Here is a 25,421-nt window from a genome sequence, read left to right as displayed (position 1 = left end):
CACTGAGGAGGGGAGGGAGGGATTTATCTCCCCTCTCTCCTCTGTAGCCGGCTATTGTCATTCTCGCACTGCACTCGCGGTACACCGGTGTACCGTGAGTGCAGTGCGATTTTTCTCTCGCCCCATACACTTGAATGGTTGCAAGAGAAAGAGTCTCACATTACAATTGCAGCATAACGCGATTGTTTTCTCGGTCTGATTAGGGCTGAGAAAATAATCGCTCATATGTGCTGACACACAGGTTAATATTGGTCTGTGATGGTGGGATATTGTGGGTCATGTACCATTTTGTGTGGGTTCATGTTTAGGCGTGGTTCACTATCCATTATTTGTACTGCCTATGTGTACATTTATTGTTTGTAGATAATCACCCCCTACAGTGTTTCTGTCCCTAGGTCTGGGGGAGGGGTCCAGAGATTCAACTAAACTCTCTGTTTTACTTAGAGATTGGCAGCCTGTTGGAGAACTTCAAGAATGAAGCAGGAAGAGTGATCCTCTGGTAGAAGCTGAGACTTCTCAGAGAGAGACCTGGACATTTATCGCTTACCGGACTATATTTGAGTTACTGGATTAATTTTACCCTCTGTTTTGTGGATCTTATGGACAGTTTTGATTTGCTTGGAATAAATGCTCTTTGGATTGTACTGCCATCTCTCGCTCTGTTGATTGTGTGATATGGGAGAAGGACCCCGTGACATGGTCCGAGTGAAATGCGATAAAAAAAAAATTGCACTCAACTCGCCCCGATTTTCATGCCGTGTGGCTTAGGCTTTAGTGTTATAATATATGACACGGATTCTGACAATATGGACAGAGACCCCGGTTCACCAAACTGTTTTTGACAAATGTCTGGTATAAAACACTGAAAAGTCACAGTTTTTATGCAACTAGAAGTCGAGCAAAACATTTGTGAATTTTGGATTGTTTTTTACACCAGTTCTACATGGACAGGGTGGGGCGCGGCGATGCCAGCCAAATTCTCAAATTGTTATGTACAGCGGTGTGGGTCTTTGTGGGTTGGGTCCTCACTGTAAATTCCTCTTATTGCGTCCTCTATGGCAAGCCCACTCTTCTTTATTTAAATATCATGCCGCCATTTCTGCTGCTGGTTGCTGGAGTTCGCACATGCGTGTACCACAATCTCTGGCGCCGTTAAATTGAAGACACTGAGGAGAAGACAATGAGCGGCATTGGCGCGTGTGCAGATTTTTTTTTTTTACATCTGCGCATGTGCCCCTGCCACTCATGGTCTTCTCCAGTGTCTTCAATATAATTGCACCAGAGAATGCGGAACATGCATGCGCGGACCCCAGCACTATTTTTAATGAAGACATAGTTACTGTAGCAATGCACACATGTCGCCAAGAGCAGCAATTGCAGTGCGGCACAATACTCAAAGAATAGAGGGCATGCAATATAAGACGCAGGAGGAGGAATATACACAGAGGAACCAACTCCCCAATGGCTCGCCCCCCGATGCACACCCATTCAAACGTGCAGTGCATTTCTGGAACTTTGATTACAGATATTTCAGCAATTAAGTATCAGATCTTTCATTAAAAGTTATGTTTGGATTCAGCATCCAAGTGCCAGTATGACACTGCTTTTACTTCATATAGCAAAATCCTTGTGGCTGGTTCCCCTTAATGAATGGGACCCAAAATACATAATATCCTGTAGAACTGCTGCACTTTCTCCCACTTCAGGAGCGGCCATAGCACGTCTGTGACGACTGTCCGTGCCTCTTTATACTTTTTATTAGATGCATCTACAGCAAAATATTAAGAAATTTGGGTTTCTCTGTTTTTAATTTAAAAGGGATCTGCCTAGAGAAAGATTTCCTCCAGAATCAAATAAGTCCTGAACTAACTGGATTTTGTTCTGAGGACTGACATTTTTTCTATACCTAAAATTGCTTTGTTTGCTGCAGAATAAATAGGGTTTTGAATGCAGCTATACTACTGTATATAGGTCTACTTTTTTTTTTTTTTTCCTGTATTCTGGTTTTTCATTTCATACTTATTTTTTATTTTACATTTAGTCCCACTAGTGACCTCCATCCAAAACCCACCCATCCATCTCTCCATCCGCCCATTCATCCTTCCATCCACCCATCCCCTCTATTCACCCACCCATCCATCTCTCCATCCACCCATTCATCCATCCCCTCTATTCACGCACGCATCCCTCCACCCATCCACCTATTCATCCTTCCATCCCCTCTATTCACCCACCCATCCCCCCACCCATCCATCTCTCTATCCACCCATCCATCCCTCCACCCATCCATCTCTCCATCCACTCATTCATCCTTCCATGCATCCATCCCCTCTATTCACCCACCCATCCATCTCTCCATCGATCCCCTCTTTTCACCCATCCATCCCTCCACCCATCCATCTCTCCATCCACCCATTCATCCTTCCATCCCCTCTATTCACCCACCCATCCATCTCTCCATCCATCCCCTCTATTCACCCACCCATCCCTCCACCCATTCATCCTTCCATCCATCCCCTCTATTCACACATCCATCCCTCCACCCATCCATCTCTCCATCCACTCATTCATCCTTCCATCCATCCATCCCCTCTATTCACCCACCCACCCATCCATCTCTCCATCCATCCATCTCTCCATCCAACCATTCATCCCCTCTATTCACCCATCCATCCCTCCACCCATCCATCTCTCCATCCAACCATTCATCCCCTCTATTCACCCATCCATCCCTCCACCCATCCATCTCTCCATCCACCCATTCATCCTTCCATCCCCTCTATTCACCCACCCATCCATATCTCCATCCATCCCCTCTATTCACCCACCCATCCATCTCTCCATCCACCCATTCATCCCCTCTATTCACCCATCCATCCCTCCACCCATCCATCTCTCCATCCACTCATTCATCCTTCCATCCATCCATCCATCCATCCATCCCCTCTATTCACCCACCCATCCATCTCTCCACCCATCTCCTCTATTCACCCACCCATCCCTCGACCCATCCATCTCCTCTATTCACCCACCCATCCCTCCACCCATCCATCTCTCCATCCACCCATTCATCCCCTCTATTCACTCATCCATCCCTCCACCCATCCATCTCTCCATCCACTCATTCATCCTTCCATCCATCCATCCATCTATCCCCTCTATTCACCCACCCATCCATCTCCTCTATCCACCCACCCATCCCTCCACCCATCCATCTCTCCATCCACCCATTCATCCCCTCTATTCACCCATCCATCCCTCCACCCATCCATCTCTCCATCCACCCATTCATCCTTCCATCCATCCCCTTTATTCACCCACCCATCCCTCCATCCATCCATCTCTCCATCCACCCATTCATCCTTCCATCCATCCCCTCTATTCACCCATCCATTCCTCCACCCACCCATCCCTCCAGCCACCCACCCATCCCTCCATCCATCACACTGCATAGCATTGCATGGAGTCGCAAGAAAAAGGTCAATATTTACAAATATTCAATGAGACATTTCTTGGGTTGAAACAAATTATGGCCCTGAAAACTCAGGACGGATATTGAAAACCAACTCTTTTTGATAAATACAAAATAGAAAGACTTCACCCTCTCATTAAATATTTAGGAAGAAGTAAATTGAGCCTTTGATATTTTTCAGCATAAAACACATGACTGCGAGTCCTAATATTTGCACTGAAATGAGAACGTCCCCTTGTGCTAATCCATCTGCTTGCTGGATTAAGGTACTTATTATTTGGAAATGGGCAAAGCCATCTATCTGGCAGCGGAATTCTAATGCTTCTAATTAAAATGTGGAACCGCAGTCTTGAATAAATTGTAGAAGAAGGAAGAGCAGATGTAGGTTTTATTTCTGTAACTCCAGAATAAACTGTGCAGACAAACAGCCATCGAATAACCTGCGATTTATGGAGTCACAGTTCTTGTCGGAGACAGATTTCAACCGATTGCAAATAAATATTCTCTGCTGACCGGATACAAAAGCCCCTGATGACCTACTTTACAACTGCACTGTGTCAGGTTTTTGCCAAACAGATTATCAACTGTATATTAATAGCTGAGCAGGATTTTTAAAGTGCACCCGTCACCTTCTGAGGAAACCATGTGAACATGAGGTTGTAAATCAAAAGGATTGCAAAAATGTGACTCAGGAGTAATAGATAGTATTCACTTTTACTGTGTAATCTCAAAAGCTTTTGTATTTTCTTGAAATGATACAGAAAAAACCCCCAAAACTTCACAGCACTCTTAGGTCCTCATACTGCGCTCGTCAGAAAATGACCTATTGTTTAAGGGTCGTTTCAGGTTTTCCTTCAGGACTTTATTATCAAGAAAGTTTCCTCCAAAGACTGCCATTCCCTGTTTGAAGACTCAAGGCCCCTGCTCTGACTGACATGAAGCAGTTATTGTCTGCATGGCATAGATATAGTAGAGCTGTAGTTTATTAGCCCTTTCTACATACCTGCCCACATGTCGCTTCTTTCTCCTTTACCTGCCCGCTCACACTAGAGAGAGCGAGACTGTCTACTTGAATCAGTGCCAATGCTACAGTGATCACAGGACTGGAGTGGTCACTGCTGGAGTGGTGCTTTAACTCCAAGTCTTCAACCCCTAAGTCTAACTCACCCTAACTAACCCTGAGTCTAACTCGCCCTACAATCTTCATCTGTTATCATGCTCTCATCAGTTTTCTGCAGTGTGTGACCTAGCAGCTGCTCCTGTTTCATGGGGTGCACTGGAGATCACAACTCAATGTCAGTCTACGAGAGCCTCCATCTGACTCTCATAGACTTGCATTGAGAGCTTATACTTCTGCCAGTCAGACGTTGCTGTCACAAGATGGCACTGCAGGACCAGAGTGGTGTCGGTAAAGGATAAAGCTGCTAGAGTAGGCCTGCACCAGGAGATGAAAATTTGGTGCCGAAATGTCTGCACCAGATTTCAGCACCAAATTTACACCTCCTGGCAAAAAAATGCATCAAAACCACATGCGGTATGATGCAGTAGTGATGCAAATTGCTCCAAACCGGCATCAAAACTGTTTTGTTTTTTTTTTTTGCATTTTTGGGCCAAGAGATGCAAATTTGGTGATTACATTTTTACACCATATTCATGCACAAATTCTACACCTCCTAGCAAAAAAACACATCAAAACTGTATGCTGTATGATGTGGCAGTGATGCAAGGGTGTTTTTTGTATTTTATTTCAAATAAAGTTTTTTTCAGTTTGTGTTTCTTTTCACTTACAGATTAGTAATGGGGGTCTCATAGATTCTGCCCATTACTAATCTAGGGCTTAGTGGCAGCTGTGGGTTGCCATTAACCCCTTATTACCCCAATTTCCACTGCACAGCGCAATCGGGATGAGCCTGGTAAAAAGTGCTGGGATTGTCAGATCTAAAAACCTGCAAAAAAAGAATAGTAACCCTTAATGAGTAACAGTAATTCACAATAACATTTGTGGTAGGTTGTGACACAAAGCCATGTCATTAATGCACCAAAAATTGCAGAGAAATAGTGCTAAAGAGGCTAAAGAGTAGGCAATATGTGAGAGTACGTCAGGACTAGTGCCCCTTTCCATACACTCAGACTTACCTTCTTCAGCGATCACCGTGAGGGTTACTGTATTCCCAGCGTCTTTTATTAGTTGTACTATGTTATCGTGTGACAACTCCACAATCGACTGGCCATTAACAGCGGAGATCCGGTCTCCCACTTTAAGCTTTCTGCAGCGGTCTGCAGGACTCCCTTCTATAACCCGTCCAATCTTGTGAGGAATGACTGCAATGAGAATTAGGGTACCGAGATAGTCATATTATCAGCTTGTCCACGCTCACACTCCAACCTTAGAGTTGGTGTGGGTTGCATGGTGTGCCTGAACATTAGATTGCTATTTTCATGGGGTAGGTGATAAATGCTAATTTGGTAGGGTCTGACCAAAAAGACACTGTAGGACACATATGTGAAACTATGGCCTGTAAGCCAAATCTAGCCCACGGGCCGATTTTATTTGGCCCGTGATGCTAGACGCCCATTTTTATAGAGGACCATGTGGGGCAAATTATTGTTTATGGCTGGCTATTTGGGGCCCATTATTCTTTATGGAGTGGAGGGATATGTGGGGACCATATTGTGTATGGAGGGCTATGTGGGGCCCAATATTGTGTATGGAGGGCTATGTGGGGCCCAATATTGTGTATGGAGGGCTATATGGGGCCCATTATTCTGTATGGAGGGATATGTGAGGTCCATTATTCTGTATGGAGGGCTATGTGGGGCCCATTATTCTGTATGGAGGACTATGTGGGGCCATTATTCTATATGCAGTAGTATGTGGGGCCCACTATTCTGTGTAATGGGCTATGTGGGGCCCATTATTGTGTATGTAGAGCTATGTGGAGCCATTATCGTGTATGGAGGACTATGTGGGGCACATTCTGTATGGAGAGCTATGTGGGGCACATTATTCTGTATAGAGAGCTATTTGGGGTCAATTCTGTATGGAGGACTATGTGGGGCCCATTATTTTGTATGGAAAACTATGTGGGGGCCATTATTCTGTATGGAGGACTATGTGGGGCCCATTATTCTGTATGGAAGACTGTGTGCAGCCCATTATTGTGTATTAAGGGCTAAGTGGGGCCCATTATTCTGTATGGAGGGCTATATGGGGCCCATTATTGTGTATGAAGGACTATGTTGGGCCCACAACTATGTTGGCCTACAACTTTGTCCAAGTTTTTAACTTTGGCCCTCTGTGTATTTGAGTTTGACATCCCTGCCCTAGGACAATAGTGAATGGCGGAAGCTGTGCTGACAAGTTATCTTTAACTTACCCCATTGTCATAATAAGTAATTGCTGTACTGCAAACTCCAAGAAAACAAATGAAAATTCATAAAGAAAGTCCCAAGATATTATTTATATATGACTAAGCAATGCTTACATATAACATTTGCTCATAAAAATAGGTCGCACAAAGAGGACTGAACCTTTGCAGAACATTAATATTCAGGCATATTTCTGTACTGTGAGCTAATTGACTCGTGTTACTGTGTGCCCGGGTGCCACGCTCAGCACGGAGAGGTATTGTTAATGCACACAACATCTGCTTGAGTACATTAAATATAAACCACGCTGAAGGATAAGACATCGCAGCACAGGCCAGATGGATTTTCAGCATGGAGACAACATCAACACTAATAATATTTACCCAGGATTTTCAATATTGTGATGGCAAACAAACAGGAAAAAACTCAATACGAATCCAGCACGACCACAAAAAAAATTAAAAAAAAAAAAGATAGACTACAATAAAAAGTAAATTAATGGGATAATTAACAAATTAACAAATATATTATTAAAAAATGGCCACATTTATGAGGGCAGGTATTTAGAGGCCCCTAAAAGGGAAGTGATCAGAGAATGGACATAGGGTGAGACTTTCTAATACCGCCATCTACATAAACTTTAGGAACTGGACACAAGAGTCTACAAAAAGGATTTCCTGTAAAAGAAGCTTCTGTTCTAGAACATAGGGATCATAATATATTTTGTACGCTGGGGGCACTGTTGCATCAATAGTAAAGTGAAACGTTTAGTGGTGTCAAGAAGAGCATACTTTGTATAAACACATTATATAGAATTCTTCATATTATTACAATTACCATTTAGAACAGGTGGAAAATTAAAGGGAGTCTTGCTGTGTAAGAACAGTAGGAGATAGGGACTGAAACACAGATTTTCAACGATGTGTCACTTATTGTGCTGTTGTACTTCTAGAGTATCTGTACACATTGTGGCTAACTACAACTGTTTGTGATTATTAATTGTAATCTCTCAGCAGGTTTTTGCTATGTGATCTGAGGACAGCATGATGTAGGGATTAAAACACTGAATTCAGGGTTATGTCACTTATTAGGCTGTGTGCTGTTTAATTACAATTATTGTTTATCACCAGGAGTTTAGCACTGCCAGGACTACATGACAAGGAGCCCTGGTCCAACCACACTCCCTTCTCTGATTAACAGTTCATGATCAATAGACATTGTACATAGAGCGAAGTAGTGCAGGCAAGGTTAGCATTCTGAGCTCTGCTACATCTAAAATTTCTGATTGTGTCCCAACAGCTACACCCAGTAAACTAAATCATTCATCGCTGGATTCATGATCTCTTTTCTTATATTAGGCTGCTCTCAGATGAGATGGCAAAAACCTGCTGACAGATTCCTTTTAAAGGGAACCTGTCAGCAGAAATTTTGCACTAAACCTAAAAGATTCCCCTTCTGCAGCTCCTGGGCTGTATTCTAGGAAGGTTCCTGTTATTGTGCCCCCTTTTAGACTAAAATAAATACTTTATAAAGTGGTACCTTTTCCTATGCAAATCTTGTTAATCGTACACGGGGGCGGGCTGTCTAGTGTCCGTTATTCTGCCTCCTGCTGCTTTACGCCGTCCCCCATCGCTCAATTTCATACTTCAGGACGCCGCCCAGTGTGCCCGAGGTCTCGCGCATGCGCCGTGCCACTCTAGCGCACTGTGCACAGAGTGACCGCTGGTGACGTGTTGCGCAGGCGTGAGATTATGGGTGACACTGTGATTTTCATCGAGTACCCGCCCATAATCTCGTGCCCGCGCTTTCCCCTCTGCCTCCACCGTTCTGCGCAAGCGCTGGCCAGATGAATCCACGTCCCCTCTTACCAAGATGGGAAAGAGGTGACGTGGGGGTCATCTGGCCAGCACTTGCGCAGAACGGTGGAGGTAGAGGGGAAAGCGCGGGCATGAGATTATGGGCGGGTACTTGCTGATGAAAATCACAGCGCCGCCCATAATCTCACACCTGCGCAACACGTCACCAGCGGTCACACTGTGCACAGTCCCGCTAGAGTGGCACAGCGCATACGCGAGACCTCGGGGGCACTGGGCGATCCTGAAGTATGAAATTGAGCGATGGGGAATCTTTTAGGTTTAGTGCAAAATTTCTGCTGACAGGTTCCCTTTAAAGTAGATGACACACTAATGCCCAAGCCCTCACAAACTGAACGGCGTGAAACTTGTTCATTCAAACGAAAAAAAAAATCTCACCTCCGGGAGGGGGTTTATTTTTCGAGGTCAAGATGACAAATCCAAAGCCTTCATTTTCCTTCCGCTGTAAGACAACATCATAAGCTTCAGCGGGCGGTTTGGGAACACCGGTCACTTCAATTCGGTTTAACCTGGGTGAGCCATTGAGGGCAGGGGTAGGGATTTGTGCATCCTCCTCTTCTTGTGGTTTGTCTGTGAACATAAACATATACCTCATGTATGCTTGTTAACACTAGAAATCCCAGAAATTTCGAGCTCCCCCCTGAAGTCCCGAAAGAGGGTCAAATGACCCTTAGTCCAAACTGAATAGAACTAACTAGAAACTAAATGGCTAAACTCAATGGAAAACAACAACCTTTTGTGGTGCAACAGTAATGGCCTTAATTACAGAACAAAAAACGGTGATTATAGGATATTAGCTAAAATCCTTCAGGTCATTCGACCCGTCTCTGGGTTCCAAAAGGTAGAAATGTTAAATGACCCCTCTATGGGACTTCTAGTGTTAAAGAAGAGGGGGGAATAGTCTATGACATTCAGTTAAGTGAGTGCATAATATACTGTAGAGATGTGTAAAGCACACTCCAGTCTTCCTCACCTGTTTCCAATGCTGCATGTAGTGGTAGGAAACCATGGACATAAGACCATGTTCCCATGTAGGATAAACATTGTGTATTTACGCTACAGGGCAAACAAAACGGGTGGGGTTTCATGAAACCTCCGGCCCACTGTGAATTTTTGGTGTGTTTTCAAGCTGTTTTGTATTATGAGAAAAAAAAAACATTTAAAGGGAACCTGTCAGCAGATTTGGGGCCTATAAGCTGTGGCCACCACCAGTGGGCTCTTATATACAGCATTCTAGCATGTTGTATATAAGAGCCTAGGCCGCTGTGTAGAACATAAAAAACACTTTATAATACTTCCCTAAACGGTCGCTGCGGTGGAGTTGGGTCATAGTGGCATTTCCGTTCTCCGCTGCCGCCACCTACTCTGTCTGCCATCTTCGTCCTCCTTCTGAAGTCACGGTGCATGACGCGTCTACATCATACACACTCGCCGATTCCATGCATGCGCACTACAATACTTTGATCTGCCATGCTCAGGACCTCAATGCCAGTGAGTGTAGATGACTTAGGACGCGTCATGCACCCCGACTTCAGAAGAAGGACAACAAAGATGGCCGAAAGAGGAGGCGCCCGCACCGGAGACGCCCATATGACCCAACTCCACCGCAGCGACCGTTTAGATAAGTATTATAAAGTGATTTTTACGTTCTATACAGCAGCCTGGGCTCTTATATACAGAATGTTAGAATGCTGTATATAAGAGCCCACTTGTGGTGGCCGCAGCTTATAGGTCCCAAATCTGGTGACCGGTTCCTTTTAAAAGGCTGCATCAAAAATGCATTAATAAATACAGCAAAGACACAGGCAGAGCAAAATTCTATAGCATGTTTTAATGTGGACACCTGCAGAAAAAACGCTTTAAGAAAAAAATGGGGACATGGTGTTAAGGTTTACAATAGTCATCACGTAGTTTTTAACTGGCCGCCAAATGAGTAGATGTTTGCAGAAGGATTGTCGATTTTCACTCAATAAGATTAATGAGAAAGAAAAGGTAAAAATGTTGCAAAAACACAAAAAAAAACCACAACTAAAAAGGCGACAAATGCACTTATTTGTGCCACCATTTTTTCGTCCATAAAAAAACAAACTGTAAAAAAAAGCCTCATTTGATCATACCCTCAGGATTATGGTACACATTCAGTATTTGCAATTTTTTTTTCACTAAAAAACAGAGTGTTGGCTGGAAAAATGTGTAAAATATGAGGGTTTATACATGGAATTTTTTCCATTTATTTGAAAATTCGGGGAAAAAACTGCGAAGAGGCTGAAAAAATTGACAAGGTGCAGACTTGAAAAAAATACATTAATGGCTCAAATCCACAAGGAAAAAATAAGCTGCATGTGCAGGAGATTTCACAAATCTCAATTACTTTGTAGGTACTGTAGTGTTTCCTAGCCTTTATAAACACACAAAAACGCGCCAAAAATCCAGAGTGTGAACAAGGCCTTCCATGAGGTCAATAATCACATCAATCACTGCTGCAGATCATTGCACCACAAAAATCCCAGCAATCAGTGGTGATTACACAGTCCAGTCATGCCCAGATAAGTCCGGGAGACATTGAAAGCCCCATCTGACCTCATTACATTACATGTTCATTGATTCTGGCTCTGGAAATAGAACTATAGGCTATAATACCATCAAACAATGATTCAATGAATGCAATGACATTATACAGATTGGACCTTGTGTTGCATTATCTCACAATTGTGCCTGTCCTGACAAATTACATAAAGATGTATAGGTAAAATATATCTTTGTATCGTGTTAGCCATATATAAAGATGTATAAGCTCTAGAAATGTTTATAGCACATTTCACCTTGCAGGATAATAAGAGAAGGTCCATTCCCTAATTTTTACATTATGGAATGGACCTTCTATACATTTCTTTGATCCTTATGTAAGTGGAGTTTTCACTTACTGCTGTTAATACATTATCATCTCCATTTTCCTCCTTTAATCTACCATCATTTTCGTGATATGTCAGTATATACACAACTGTGATAGCATATTAGCTCATATACTTAGTAAAGTTTTATCTTGACCCAGACTTTACAAGAGCGGGATGATTATGCTCATTATGTATCTATTCCTATATAATACTATGTACTTTGAAGTGCAAATTAGCATTGAGCTATATAAAATAATAACAATAATAATAATAATAATAATAATAATCCATAGCCTGCCATGAATAGGTGGGCAGAGAATAAAATCCACAGCCTGCCATGACTAGTTGGGCAAAGAGAATTATGAAAATATATAATTTTATTGAATCCATAGAAAACCACACATAATAAAAACATTTAAAACCATGCGTTAGCTACTGCGGTCACATGATCCGTGTTTATATATGTGACCCCGGTTTGTGGCACCCGATATACTACACACTATGGACTCATTTTGATGAGGTATGTGTATCTGCGTTATTGGCCTAAGGGCTCCACCCATTCATTACAGTCTCTGGCATTTTCTGGGATTCTCCTCGGCTCTCGCACCTGTGTTCGCCTTCTTTGCCGGTATGATAGGTTTGTGATTTGTTGATTGATTAATTGTCTTATTACTTGTGTCCATTTACTGTATATGTTCCCAGAATCCATGTACCATTACCCCTGACGAAGCTGCTAGGCAGCGTAATGCATGGGGCTTCCCACAACCTCTTTATTGAAGCACACTTTGCTTCCTTGTTTATGGCTGACAGGCTCTTCACCTTTCCTTCTAATTTGGTTCCCCTGTCCACATACTTACCTGTGACAGCTGGCCACTGCTGAGAAACCAGGCCCGGTTGGTAACTATGTGTATATATGTTTTTTTGACAGGGGTTGCCTTCCTTTTTTGTGCCTTGGCCCTATCATTAACCCTTGAGTGCCTGGCATCGCTACTCTTTATTCCTATAGGGATATACCGGTAATTCTGTATTTTATTTTCATTTTATTTATTTTTTTATTTATTTATTTTTTCTTACATAATTTCTCATTACATACGGTGTTATATATATATATATATATATATATATATATATATATATATATTATACACGTATGTATGTATACTTAAAAAAGAGGTTATATATATATATATCTTTTTTTTTTAAGTATACATACATACGTGTATAATATATATATATATATATATATTGTGAGGTAGCGCGGTCGGCTGCGCAGCAGAAGACACGGGATCCAGGCATATAGGTTCACAGCACACGGTGTTTAATGTCCAAACAAAAATCCACAGCAATATACATGTCTCTCCAGCAGAGACTCAGGGAGTTGTGATCACTCCCTCACACCCGGCACACCTGCCCCTCGTTCCTGTTTCCATTTAACCCTTCCTTCAGCCTGTAGGGAAACAGCATTAACCCTAGAGTGGATCCACTTTCTATCATGGAGTGAGCACAACCGGGGCGAGACATACCGGCCGTCATAGATAACCCCGGTCACAGTCTCACATACCCCCCCCCTCAGTTCAAGCGTGCGGGGTTGAACTCCCGCCATCAAACACGGGCCGCGGGACAAGGCATCGGCGTTGACCTGCAACCTACCGGCCCGGTGTTCAACCGTAAACCGGAAGTTCTGCAGAGAAAGGAACCACCGGGTAACCCGGGCATTCCGTTCCTTGGTGGACCTCATCCAGACCAGCGGAGAGTGATCAGTCACCAAGCGAAACTGCCGTCCCAGCAGGTAATAGCGTAGGGACTCCAAGGCCCATTTAATCGCCAGGCACTCCTTCTCCACTACGCTATAATTCCGCTCGGGAGGGGTGAGCTTCCTACTCAAGAAGGTGACGGGGTGTTCCTCCCCCTGAACCACCTGAGACAGCACTGCCCCCAGGCCGACCTCAGAGGCGTCAGTCTGTACTATGAACTCCTTCCGGAAATCAGGGTTGACCAGAACGGGTTGTCCGCACAGGACCCCCTTCAGGGCCCGGAAGGAGTCCTCGGCCTGCGGAGTCCAGCACACCATGACGGACTTCTTGCCTTTGAGAAGGTCCGTCAAGGGGGCTGATAGTCCCGCAAAATCTCTTACAAACCTCCTGTAGTACCCCACGATACCCAGGAAGGCCCTAACCTGCTTTGTGGTCAGGGGTCTAGGCCACTTCTGGATCGCCTCAACCTTGTTAATTTGGGGCTTTATCACTCCTTGGCCTATCACGTAGCCCAAGTAGCGGGCTTCCGTGAGTCCCAACGCACATTTCTTGGGATTGGCTGTCAATCCGGCTGTTCGAAGCGCGTCCACCACCGCTTGTACCTGTTCCAAGTGGGTCTGCCAATCGGGGCTGTAAATAATGATGTCATCAAGGTACGCTGATGCATACGCCTGGTGGGGTTCCAGCACTAAGTCCATCAACCTCTGGAACGTGGCCGGAGCGCCATGTAACCCAAAAGGCAAGACAACATAGTGGAAGAGACCCTCCGGCGTAACAAAAGCGGTTTTCTCCTTGGCGGACTCCGTCAGTGGCACCTGCCAGTACCCCTTGGTCAGGTCGAGCGTGGTAAAATATTGCGCCTGTCCCAGCCTATCAATCAGCTCATCCACCCGGGGCATGGGGTAGAGATCGAACTTGGATATTTCGTTCAATCTCCGGAAGTCATTGCAGAACCTTAAGGAGCCATCGGGTTTTGGTATTAGGACAATGGGACTAGCCCATTCACTCCGGGATTTTTCGATGACCCCCAGGCGTAGCATTGTCTTCACTTCTTCTGATATGGCTTGTCTTCGAGCCTCCGGCACGCGGTATGACTTCAGGCGTACCTTCAGGTGGGGCTCGGTGACAATGTCATGTCGTATCAGACTGGTCCTACCCGGCAACTCGGAGAAGACATCGGGGTTCTGCTGAACCAGCCGTCTGGCCTCTCGCCTCTGTTGCTTGGTGAGGGCTTCTCCGATCCTTACTTCCGGTTCGTCCTCTCCGGAGGTCGCTGAAGCCGGGAGTGAACGACCCGAAGAGGAGGGAGATGGGGGAAACTCAACCATCAGGCTTTCCCGTTCCTGCCACGGTTTTAATAGGTTGACATGGTATATTTGTTCAGGTTTCCGCCTACCGGGCTGCAATACTTTATAGTTGACCACCCCGACTTTTTCCTTTATCTCGTAGGGGCCTTGCCACTGAGCCAGGAATTTACTCTCCGCCGTGGGGATTAATACCAACACCCGATCCCCGGGTTTAAAGGTCCGCACGGTGGCTTGTCTATTATAGCGGCCGCTTTGCGCGGCCTGAGCCTCCTGTAAATGCTCCTTCACAATTGGCATGACCGCGCTTATGCGGTTCTGCATTCCTAAAATGTGTTCAATCACACTTTTATGGGGGGTGGGCTCTTGCTCCCATGTTTCCTTTGCCAGGTCCAACAATCCCCGGGGATGTCTCCCGTATAACAATTCAAAAGGCGAAAACCCCGTGGATGCCTGTGGCACCTCTCGGATGGCAAACATCAAATAGGGAAGCATCATATCCCAGTCCTTCCCGTCTTTGGAGATCACCCTTTTTAGCATGGTTTTCAGGGTTTTATTGAATCGTTCTACTAACCCATCCGTCTGAGGATGATACACAGACGTACGCAACTGCTTGATCTGGAGTAGCCGGCATAGTTCTTTGGTCACTTTAGACATGAATGGGGTCCCCTGATCCGTAAGGATCTCCTTGGGCAACCCCACCCGGCAGAACACAGAAAACAACTCCCGAGCTATAAGCTTCGCCGCAGTATGTCTGAGAGGTATCGCCTCTGGATACCGGGTGGCATAGTCAACGATCACTAGGATGTGTTGGTGCCCTCGAGCAGACTTTACGAGGGGCCCCACCAGATCCATCCCTATCCGTTCAAAAGGGACTTCTATAATGGGTAACGGCACCAACGGACTGCGAAAGTGGACCAGTGGTGCGGTAAGCTGACACTCCGGGCAGGTTTCGCAGAACCGTTTTACCTCCCCAAAGACCCCGGGCCAATAGAACCTTTGCAATATTCGCTCCTGCGTTTTCTTGACCCCTAGGTGGCCACTCATCAGATGTTTATGAGCCAAGTCGAGGACCCGCCGGCGATACGGCTGGGGCACCACCAACTGCTCCACCCCCACGCCCCGTATTTCATCTACCCGGTAGAGTAAATCCTGTTTAAGAGCGAAATGGGGGTACCTTACCTGGGCACCGGGCAGCTGGGCCACCCCGTCAATTACTAACACCCTATTCCGGGCATGTATTAACGTAGGGTCCTGGAGTTGGGCTGTCCCAAACGCATCCGGGGATGCCTCCAAGTCCGGGATGGGCTCGACCGTCTCAGCCTCTCCTGCCAATACCTCTAGGGGCGACCTATCGGGTTCACATTCTGTCCCTATCATGGGGACCCCTACGGCAGGTGTCCCGGATTCAGGATTGTAGGGCTCAGGCCCCGGACTGACCAATATCGGAGGGGACCTAGGGGTTCCCTTCCATAAAGTCCAAAAATAGGGCAGATCCCGTCCTAGGATCACGTCATAAGGAAGAGTGTTAAGCAGTCCCACCTCATGTTGCACCTGACCGCAAGGTGCTGTGATGGTGACAATCCCCGTGGGATAGTCTCGGCGGTCCCCATGTATGCAAACCACCCCCACGGTACGTCCTGTGGCCTTTACTTTAGCCCTCAAGGTGGATCGCACAAGGGTCACTAAGCTTCCGGAATCCAACAATCCTGTAACCGGACATCCATTCACCTGTATTTGGCACAAGTGGGGCTCAGTCTCTGGGGGAACCAGGTCAGCGGTACACACCACCTGAGCATACATTGAACCCCGCCGGGTAACCCCACAATCCATGGGCTCCGTGGTCAGGGGACACTGGGCTTCCATATGTCCCACCCGCTGGCACCGCCAACATCTAATAGGGAAGGAAACCCCCTTGACAAGTTGTCGTTTAGGGTACATGGCCTTCCGGACCTCAGGAACGGCGGGCGCGGCCTCAGCCAGGATGGTAGCGGACTCCTGTACCGGTGTCGGCGGTGGGTCCTTGGCCCTAGGCTTGGAGGGGCCGGACCGACGGGCGGTACGCAAAGTCTCAGTGTCCCGTATCAAGTCCTGCGTAGCCACATGCCGCTCTACCAGGGACACTAATTGGTCCAGGGTACTCGGGTCACCCAGTCCTACCCACCGTTGAACGGTGACGGGTAAAGTGCGCACAAAACGATCCACTACTACCCTTTCCACCATTTGCGCCGGGCTCAGAGTGTCAGGCTGCAACCACTTTTTTTACAAGATGTAATAAGTCATAGGCCTGGGAGCGTACGGGTTTGGCTTCCTCATAGAACCACTGATTTACCCGCTGAGCCCGTACATAGGTATTCACCCCCAACCGAGCCAGTATTTCGGCTTTCAGGGTCACATAGTCAATGGCGTCCTCGGTACCGAGGTCCAGGTACGCTTTTTGGGGTTCCCCCGTCAGATAGGGCGACAATACCTCAGCCCACTGGGGGGTCGGCAGCTTTTCCCGCTCGGCCACCCGCTCAAACACTGCCAGGAACGCTTCCACATCATCCCCCGGGGTCATCTTTTGCAACGCTTGTCTCACCGCTTTCCGGACGCTGCCGTCGTCACCCGGTCCCGGGGTTGTTGCTGCCGGTCCGGCACGGATTGACTTGGCCAGGAGAACCATCTGTTCTTGGTGCCTTTTTTCCTGCAATTTCAAGGATTGCTGGTGCTGTTGCTGCTGTTGCTCCAACGTCCGGAGCAGGTGGGTATTCACCTGTTGTTGCTGTGCATTAGCCTCTTGTTGTTGTGCATTAGCCTGCTGCTGCTGTGCATTAGCCTGAGCCAAATGCCTTAGTATGTCCTCCATGGCGTCGCTGGGTTTGGGCCGTAGTATAGCTGCTTGAATCCAGGACATGTGCTACCGGATCACCAGAAAAGGAAGTACACCTCACCGGGCTGGCATGCCCGCCGATTCTCCACCATATGTGAGGTAGCGCGGTCGGCTGCGCAGCAGAAGACACGGGATCCAGGCATATAGGTTCACAGCACACGGTGTTTAATGTCCAAACAAAAATCCACAGCAATATACATGTCTCTCCAGCAGAGACTCAGGGAGTTGTGATCACTCCCTCACACCCGGCACACCTGCCCCTCGTTCCTGTTTCCATTTAACCCTTCCTTCAGCCTGTAGGGAAACAGCATTAACCCTAGAGTGGATCCACTTTCTATCATGGAGTGAGCACAACCGGGGCGAGACATACCGGCCGTCATAGATAACCCCGGTCACAGTCTCACAATATATATATATATTCTCACATAAAAAGAAATATATATATATATATTATACACGTATGTATGTATACTTATATATATATCTTTTTTTTTAAGTATACATACATACGTGTATAATGTATATATATATATATATATATTTCTTTTTATGTATGTATATATGTATATATATATATATATATATATATATATATATATATATATATGTATGTGTGTATATATATATATATGTGCTGAAGTGCACATTTGGTGCTGGCTTTTTGTTTTTCTTCATTGAATTGGTCGGTGGCTGACCTCCACCTTGCTATGCACCCCAATTTGGGATGTATTCCATCTGTCTAGATTTTGGCGGTTGGTGACTGTTCACATTGTCATCAGGCCTTGTCCACAGGCTGTTTGCTTCATGCAGCATTTGCTTGGACCTGTCCCGCCCACAGCCATGACTCAGTCATGGGTACGGGATTGAAATAGACCAGGTGAGTGCTGCTAAGAGCAGTTCTACTATTCATATGTGAGGCCGTATGGCACATTTTATAAAAATATTTTAGTGTAGGGCTGCCTCAAATGAGATTTGCCGTGACGTGGCGAGGCAGCTCAAGAAATTGCAATTTTTTGCCAAAAATCTCAAAATTTTTTATAATAAGTACAGTTTGGAATTTTTGGTGCTGAAGTGCACATTTGGTGCTGGCTTTTTGTTTTTCTTTATATATATATATATATATATATATATATATATATATATATGTATAAAGAAATATATATATATATTATACACGTATGTATGTATACTTAAAAAAAAAAAAAAAAAAGATATATATATATATATATATATATATATCTATGTTTGGGTGTAGGCACTATTCAGTAATTATTTTTCACACTTTGTATAATTTTAATCTCACTAAGTCCTAATCCATAGTTATTTTGATATTGTACCTCCATCTAGTGGTTGATTTATAACATGACATCGAGCCCCTTCTGTCTCCTCTCTCTGTATCTTTCGTTGCCATGACGCTTTGGTCATGTGACCGGATCGTCATTGGTGGCGTGACGCGGCGGGAGGTGATTGGCTGGGACCCTCTATGACCGCATGTCCACTCACATTCCATTGGCTCTACGTCATATAAATATGGCACCACGCTGTCTGACTTCACCCCCTGATGAAGGAATACCGAAACGTACGTAGGGGCCGGCGTTTGCCGTGGTGAACATTGCAGATTCACTTTGGTAAATTGCTCACTTATTGTTTGGCCTGGCCATTCTTATCTTCCCTGTTTAAACGGTAGTTATATGCATGCAGGGTGCTTCCAATTCCTATCACCCTGCAATGCATTGGGATATTGATATTTTATTGGCCCCTGACTCTGAAAAATAGAGCCTTGATTGTGCTGCTAGATATACTTTAATTGTGAAATAGTTATTTATTTATTTTTTGGTGCAATAGGGTATGTGCAATATATATTTATAATTTTTTCTATCATGCAATATTGTTTTTTATAAATGTAAAAAGCCTCCATATTTGCTATATTACGGATTTATCAGTGCAACAGATATATATATAAAAAAATACTTTTCTGGAGTGATATATATATTTTTACATTAGTGGATTTGTGCAATAACTTAGATTTGTTATGGGTATTATTTTGTATTAATTGAAATTATTTATTATATTTCATATTGTTAATATTTAAACCTATATGCACTTTATTGCTCAGTTTGATTTTTTGTGAGCAATTTATTATTTTTCCCCACGGACGCCTTTTTCTGGATTGCTTTTTGTTGGTGTCATTTTTTACCATTATTGCTCCTTTATTATCAAATAAAAATTATTTTTGAACCATATCTCGATTTTGGTTTGTTGTTTTGTGTTGTAAGGACACCGAGGGTTTTTTCTATTTGTCCTATATGAATACACTTTAACATATATTGTGTTTATTGTTGATTTTTTAGGTGTTTCTGTATTGACACAAATTGCTTTAATGCAAATTAAAAGCAGATTTTACAGGATACCATAAGTTATGAGATTCTAGAAATCTCATGTACATGATTGATTTTCTTTTTCCTGACTGAAATGAAAAACTACTGCGTTTTTGAAAATGGCAGCACGTCAATCCTTTCAGCATTTTTTCACCGTAGAAAGCAATGAGGAAGTGCAAAAAATGCAACCAGGTATTTTTGCTGTGTCTTTAGTGATTAAAACTAAGTTTATTAAACATACGATATACTGTACACAATTGACAAACAATCTGCACCAAAAAAAAGCAACACAATGCACCAAAACCTGCTTTTTTAGGCTATGTGCGCACTAGAAAGTGCCTTTTTCTTAAGAATAAAACTGACCCTCTGAAAGAACGCACCTGTGTTAAAACCGCACCCACGTTTTTGCTGCGGATTTTCCGCAGGTTGGTCGCTGCGGATTTTTACCATTATCTATGGCAAAAACCGCAGGTACCTGCGGAAAAGAAGGGACATGCTCATTAATTCCGCAGCGGAAAATCCGCGGGTATAAAGAAAATCGCAGTGTGCGCACAGCATTTTTTAAAACCCATAGGTTGTGCTGGGAAATGACAGCAGCAATGTTCGACACATTTTCTGCAGCAAATCCGTGGCAAATCCACGGCAAAATCCGCGGTAAAAGGGCCTTAAGCAGCTAATTTACTGCCAAGAGAGCAAAGTGTGAACATAGCCTAAAACACACTAGAGTTTTTGTGCAAAAAAGACAGCAAACCGCCCCCCCCCCAAAAAAAAAAGAAAACCAAAAATGCATTTATGCTACATGTGACCATGGCCTAAATATTCAAGGAAAGTGAATGCGAGATCATGAAAATTCCTGCCTTAGAGGCTATTGAACGCTGCAATTTTGGTGCATTTTCTCTATAAAAGCCTGAAAAAAATACACACACAAAAAACAATAAATAAATAACGCTGCATTTTTAAGTGTACAATCAAAACTTTCTGTACTATTAAAAATATTGCTTCACATCTGCATCAAAAACACTAATACAATGAAAAAATGCAAAAAAAACCCCACACAGTGAACCTGACAGGATGTGGCTCATAGTTTTAGCCGTTGCCTGCAATGATACAGGTTGTGAGTTTGATTCCCGGCATCACCAGATCAGAAGAAAAGAAGGGATTTTAATTGAATGCGTATTCACAAAAGTCTCGTGGCACAGGCGGAGGAGAAGCTAAAGAGCGATGAGGGAGAACATCACACAGAGTGAGGGGAAGTCTGGACAAAGACCTGACCTGCTGGGACAGTGCCCTCAAACCAGGACAGTCCCTCTGAATCCGGGATGGTTGGGAGCTATGGTGGCCACTAATGCTTTGCAGTTCTGACACCTCCTTCAAGGTTTATCTGAAGAAAGTAACAGCCCATAAGTGACCACCATTTCGCTGCTGTGCTTATGTGATATTGGAAAGTATCATGTGTGCCCTTGGAGCCCTTTGCTGACAGCACTGGTATGGAAGGTAATATTTTACGAAGAAGTTGTAGACAACCACCTTGATGCACATTAATGCCAGGACTAATACAGACGCAATTATAACAGGACCTTAGGAAAAATGATTGGAAAGCCTCCAGGAAATTTGTATAGGTAATATTGTATAGTGGTTAGGTGCTCACTGCCCTACTATTCATGGCATCTATGGATTATTTTTTTAATAACTCAATTCTTATTTGCACTTTACAGAATATACAGAATATATAGAGACATAATAAGAAAAATGTCAGACAGTACATTTTTTATTCTTTTTAAGGCCTAGTTTGCTTAAAAATAATAAACATAGGCATACTCCCTTTCCAGTGCCCCCATAGATCTAGCACAGACAGCTACGGAGGTCTGCGCCGGCTCCAAGAGTGTTGGCCACTCTACTTGGAAGGCACAGAACCGTTGCAGTCTGTGATGGGCTGCAGTTCGTCAGATGGCTAGAAAAGCGCATACAAGCTACACTAGTGACTTCCAAATGGGGCAGACAACACTTCCGGAGCCAGCACAGACCTCTGGAGTATCCTGTCGTGAGCCGTTGGAAACCAAGTGTGCAGTTTTTTGGGAAAAAAAAAACAAACAACCCCATTAATATCCAGGGATGCAATCACAAATCTATTGCTTCTGGTATAAACGTAATATGTATGCGGGCCTTGAGGTGGTCTCTCAGTGCCGGCTACCATTCATTAAAGGGGTGGTTCACCCATATTTTTTTATTGTCTAGTTCGATATTATATTGAGAAACAATGTTTCTCTCAAATACCTTGTGTTGGCAATAGTGCCTGTGAGAGGCGCTATTGCAGACCTCTGTTCCCGGCTCCGGTGACGTCACGTCAAGTGCCGCACACGTCACATCCCTGCAGACAGCTGCAGTCTTCCTGACTCATTGAGCTGTGAGCAGTGTTTCACCGCTCGTCACAGCACATCTGCTCCCTGCTCCCTCACAGCAGAACGCTGCAAGCAGGAGACGTGTGTGCTGTGACAAGTGGTGAAACACCCCTCACAGCCCAGTGAGTCAGGAAGACTGCAGCCGGCCACAGGGATGTGACGTGTGCGGCACTTGATGTGACGTCACCGGAGCGGGGAGCAGCGGTCTGCAATAGCGCCTCTCACAGGCACTATTGCCAACATAGGGTATTTGAGAGAAACATTGTTTCTCAATATAATATCAAACTAGACAATAAAAAAAATATGGGTGAACCACCCTTTTTATATATATATGTAATAATGACTCTAGGACGATGCCAGAATGATATGGCAAATGGAAGCTTGTTTCCCGGATAATGTCTTACTACCAGCTTTGCCAAGTGCTAATTTATCCTGGGCTTTATTATCTCAATCTCATCTACTACATAATCATTGGAAACTAAAAAAGTCAGGATCGTGTTGTGCATTGCTTGTGTTCTGCCATTTCTGGGTCAGGCTGTTTGGGGTATTTTTCAGCACAAATGTACTTACTGAATGTAATTGGACAGAAAGTATTTCCATTTTTTGTGCTGATAACCTTGAAGATTCACGTTCCCTAATAAACAATGGGAAATTTCTTAGCGGGAGCGTCCCATTTGTTTATGGGAGATAATTACACTGATGTTTTCTAAAATGTTCCGTCTTTTGCAAAGTAGCGCAGATGACACCTTTAAGTCTCCGCGGGGAAAAATAATTTCCCACCAGCAGAAGTACTGTTCAGAATATGAGGGTTGGAAAACTCGCAACATTGATTTAATCTAAGAAGCAGTAAAACGTATGCCAGCCAGAAGTGATCCATCATGAATCCTTTATTGAGCAGATCTCTAACATTTCTCAAACAGCTTACTGCTGGGAGCAAAGCAAAAAAGGTCAGGATGAGAGCTGTGTGCAGAATGGAGGAGAGGTGGTCACAGATAAAAACCCATGGTCAGGTCAATGAAACGCAAGAATTATGAAAAGGCCATTGTAATTTGTAATTGGACATGCAAAGGTCGGAAAGTTCAATGATGGAATAATTAATTATATATAGTGCCTTGAAAAAGTATTCATATCCTGTGAATATTTAAAAATTCTTCCAGGTTACACCCACAAACTTAAATGTATTTTATTGAGATTTTATGTTTTAAGTCTTTTGCAGGCTCTAAAAGGTTTTCCTCTAGGATTGCCTTGTGTTCAGCTCCATCCATCTTCCCATCAACTCTGACCAGCATCCCTGTCCCTGCTGAAGAAAGCATCTCCACAGCATGACACTGCCACCATTTTTCTTTCATAATTGTCATGTATTGTCGTTGTATTTACTTCAACTATAACCAATTCCCTTGTACCTGATGAAGAAAAGCATCCCCACAGTATGATACTGACACCACCATGTTTGATGGTGGGGATGGTGTTTTCAGGGTGACATGCAGCGTTAGTTTTTCATCACGCCTAAAAAGTTCTACCTTGGTTTCATCTGACTAGAGCATTTTCTTAACCATTGCCCTCTCTTTGAGATCCATTGAGGGCTAATAAGGCCAACCAATAATTATTAGTATTTTGCATAGGCACTCTCATTTTTTCCTTATATGGTAGGGAAATTATTAGGGTGAGGGATAGCCACTGAGGAACGGGGGCGCCCAATTAAGTTAAGGCGGTATTACCTCCGTCGGTAGGAAGGATTGAGGTGGTAGGTCCATAATAGGGTCAATTTAATCCCATCTGGGACCCCACACTCCTTTTTGTTGCTCTTGTTTGAATTTCCTTTTAAATAGGGGTGGCATCCCTGGTGTATATTTATACTACCCCTGATAATTTCTGTACAGGTGAATCACTTGGGTAATTTTAAGACGTATTTAATAAAATAGAATTTTTAAAGGGATTGTTTTTTCACTTTATATGTACTTTTGACTATCCTGAAACTATTTGAATTGTTAGCCCATTTTCTATCAGATACTAGCTGTGTTGCCTACATGTTTTTTTTTCCACACGGCAAACAGGACTTCTTATGGCTTTTTTCAGAAATGGCTTATTTCTTGCCACTCTTCCATAAAGGCCAGATTTGTGGGGTATATGACTAATAGTTGTCCTGTGGACAGATTCTCCCATCTGAGCTGTGGATCTCTATCTCCTCCAGAGTGACCATGAAGCCGCTTGGCTGCTTCTCTAATTAGTGCTCTTCTTGATTGGGATGTCAGTTTAGGTGGACGGCCATGTCTTGGTAAGTTTGCAGTTGTGCCATACGTCTTCCATTTTTGGATGGTGGATTAAACAGTGCTCTGTGAGATGTTCAGAGCTTGTTTTTATTATATAACTCAACCCTGCTTTACTGTTCTCTACTCTCTTCAATTTTATCCCTGACATGTTTGGTGTGTTCCTTGGTTTCCATGATGCTTTTTGATTACTGATGTTTTCAAACAAACCTCTGAGGTCTTCACAGAAGAGCTGCAGTTATACTGAGAATAAATTACACACAGGTACACTCCATTTACTAATTGGGTGACTTCTGGAGGCAATTGGTCACTTAGGGTTTTATTTAGGCGTATCAGAGTACAGGGGGATGAATACAAATCAATGTCACAATTAGAAGATTTATATATTTAGAAAGCGGTGTATCATTTCCTTTATACTTCACAAATACTTACTAATTTAGTGTTGGTATATCACATAAAATACATTAAAATTGTGGGTGTCATGTGAAAAAATGTGGAAAGGTTCATGGAGTATGAATACTGTTTCAAGGCACTGTAGATGAGAACCAATGTCATTTATTAATAAACGAGAAGATAAGAAACTTTGTAATACATATTAAAAAAAAATCTGCCTTTTTCTCCTTTTGTACTGATCATTCATTGCCATAACTGTGAATGCATAGGAACAATCTGCGTTCATGGAAAATAGACTTTCCAGTTGGTGTTCATGAAGTTTTAAGTAGAAGACTTAAGTAGACCTTGTAGCAGAATGCCTCCATACTCATGAGCTCTGCATAATATGTTCAATATTAGCTGGACAACAAATACAAATTGAAGAATCAAATAATGATTAAAATCC

General features: G+C 43.9%; 1 protein-coding gene across 3 annotated transcripts in view; it reads right to left on the bottom strand.

Moving 5' to 3' along the window:
* MAGI3 (membrane associated guanylate kinase, WW and PDZ domain containing 3) overlaps positions 1-25,421 on the bottom strand; it is a 417,907-nt gene that overhangs the window by 29,384 nt on the left and 363,102 nt on the right. For all 3 annotated transcript variants that reach the window (XM_075335593.1, XM_075335594.1, XM_075335595.1), the window contains exons 15-16: positions 9,094-9,285; positions 5,609-5,794 (exon numbers count right to left, since the gene is read on the bottom strand). In XM_075335593.1, the coding sequence (XP_075191708.1) occupies positions 5,609-5,794; positions 9,094-9,285 (378 nt within the window). The remainder of the gene's footprint in view (positions 1-5,608; positions 5,795-9,093; positions 9,286-25,421) is intronic.

Source organism: Anomaloglossus baeobatrachus, chromosome 2 (genome assembly GCF_048569485.1).
Source record: "Anomaloglossus baeobatrachus isolate aAnoBae1 chromosome 2, aAnoBae1.hap1, whole genome shotgun sequence".
NCBI classification, from domain to species: domain Eukaryota; kingdom Metazoa; phylum Chordata; class Amphibia; order Anura; family Aromobatidae; genus Anomaloglossus; species Anomaloglossus baeobatrachus.
The sequence above is the reverse complement of the archived record's forward strand: the minus strand, read 5'-3'. Positions and strand labels throughout refer to the sequence as shown.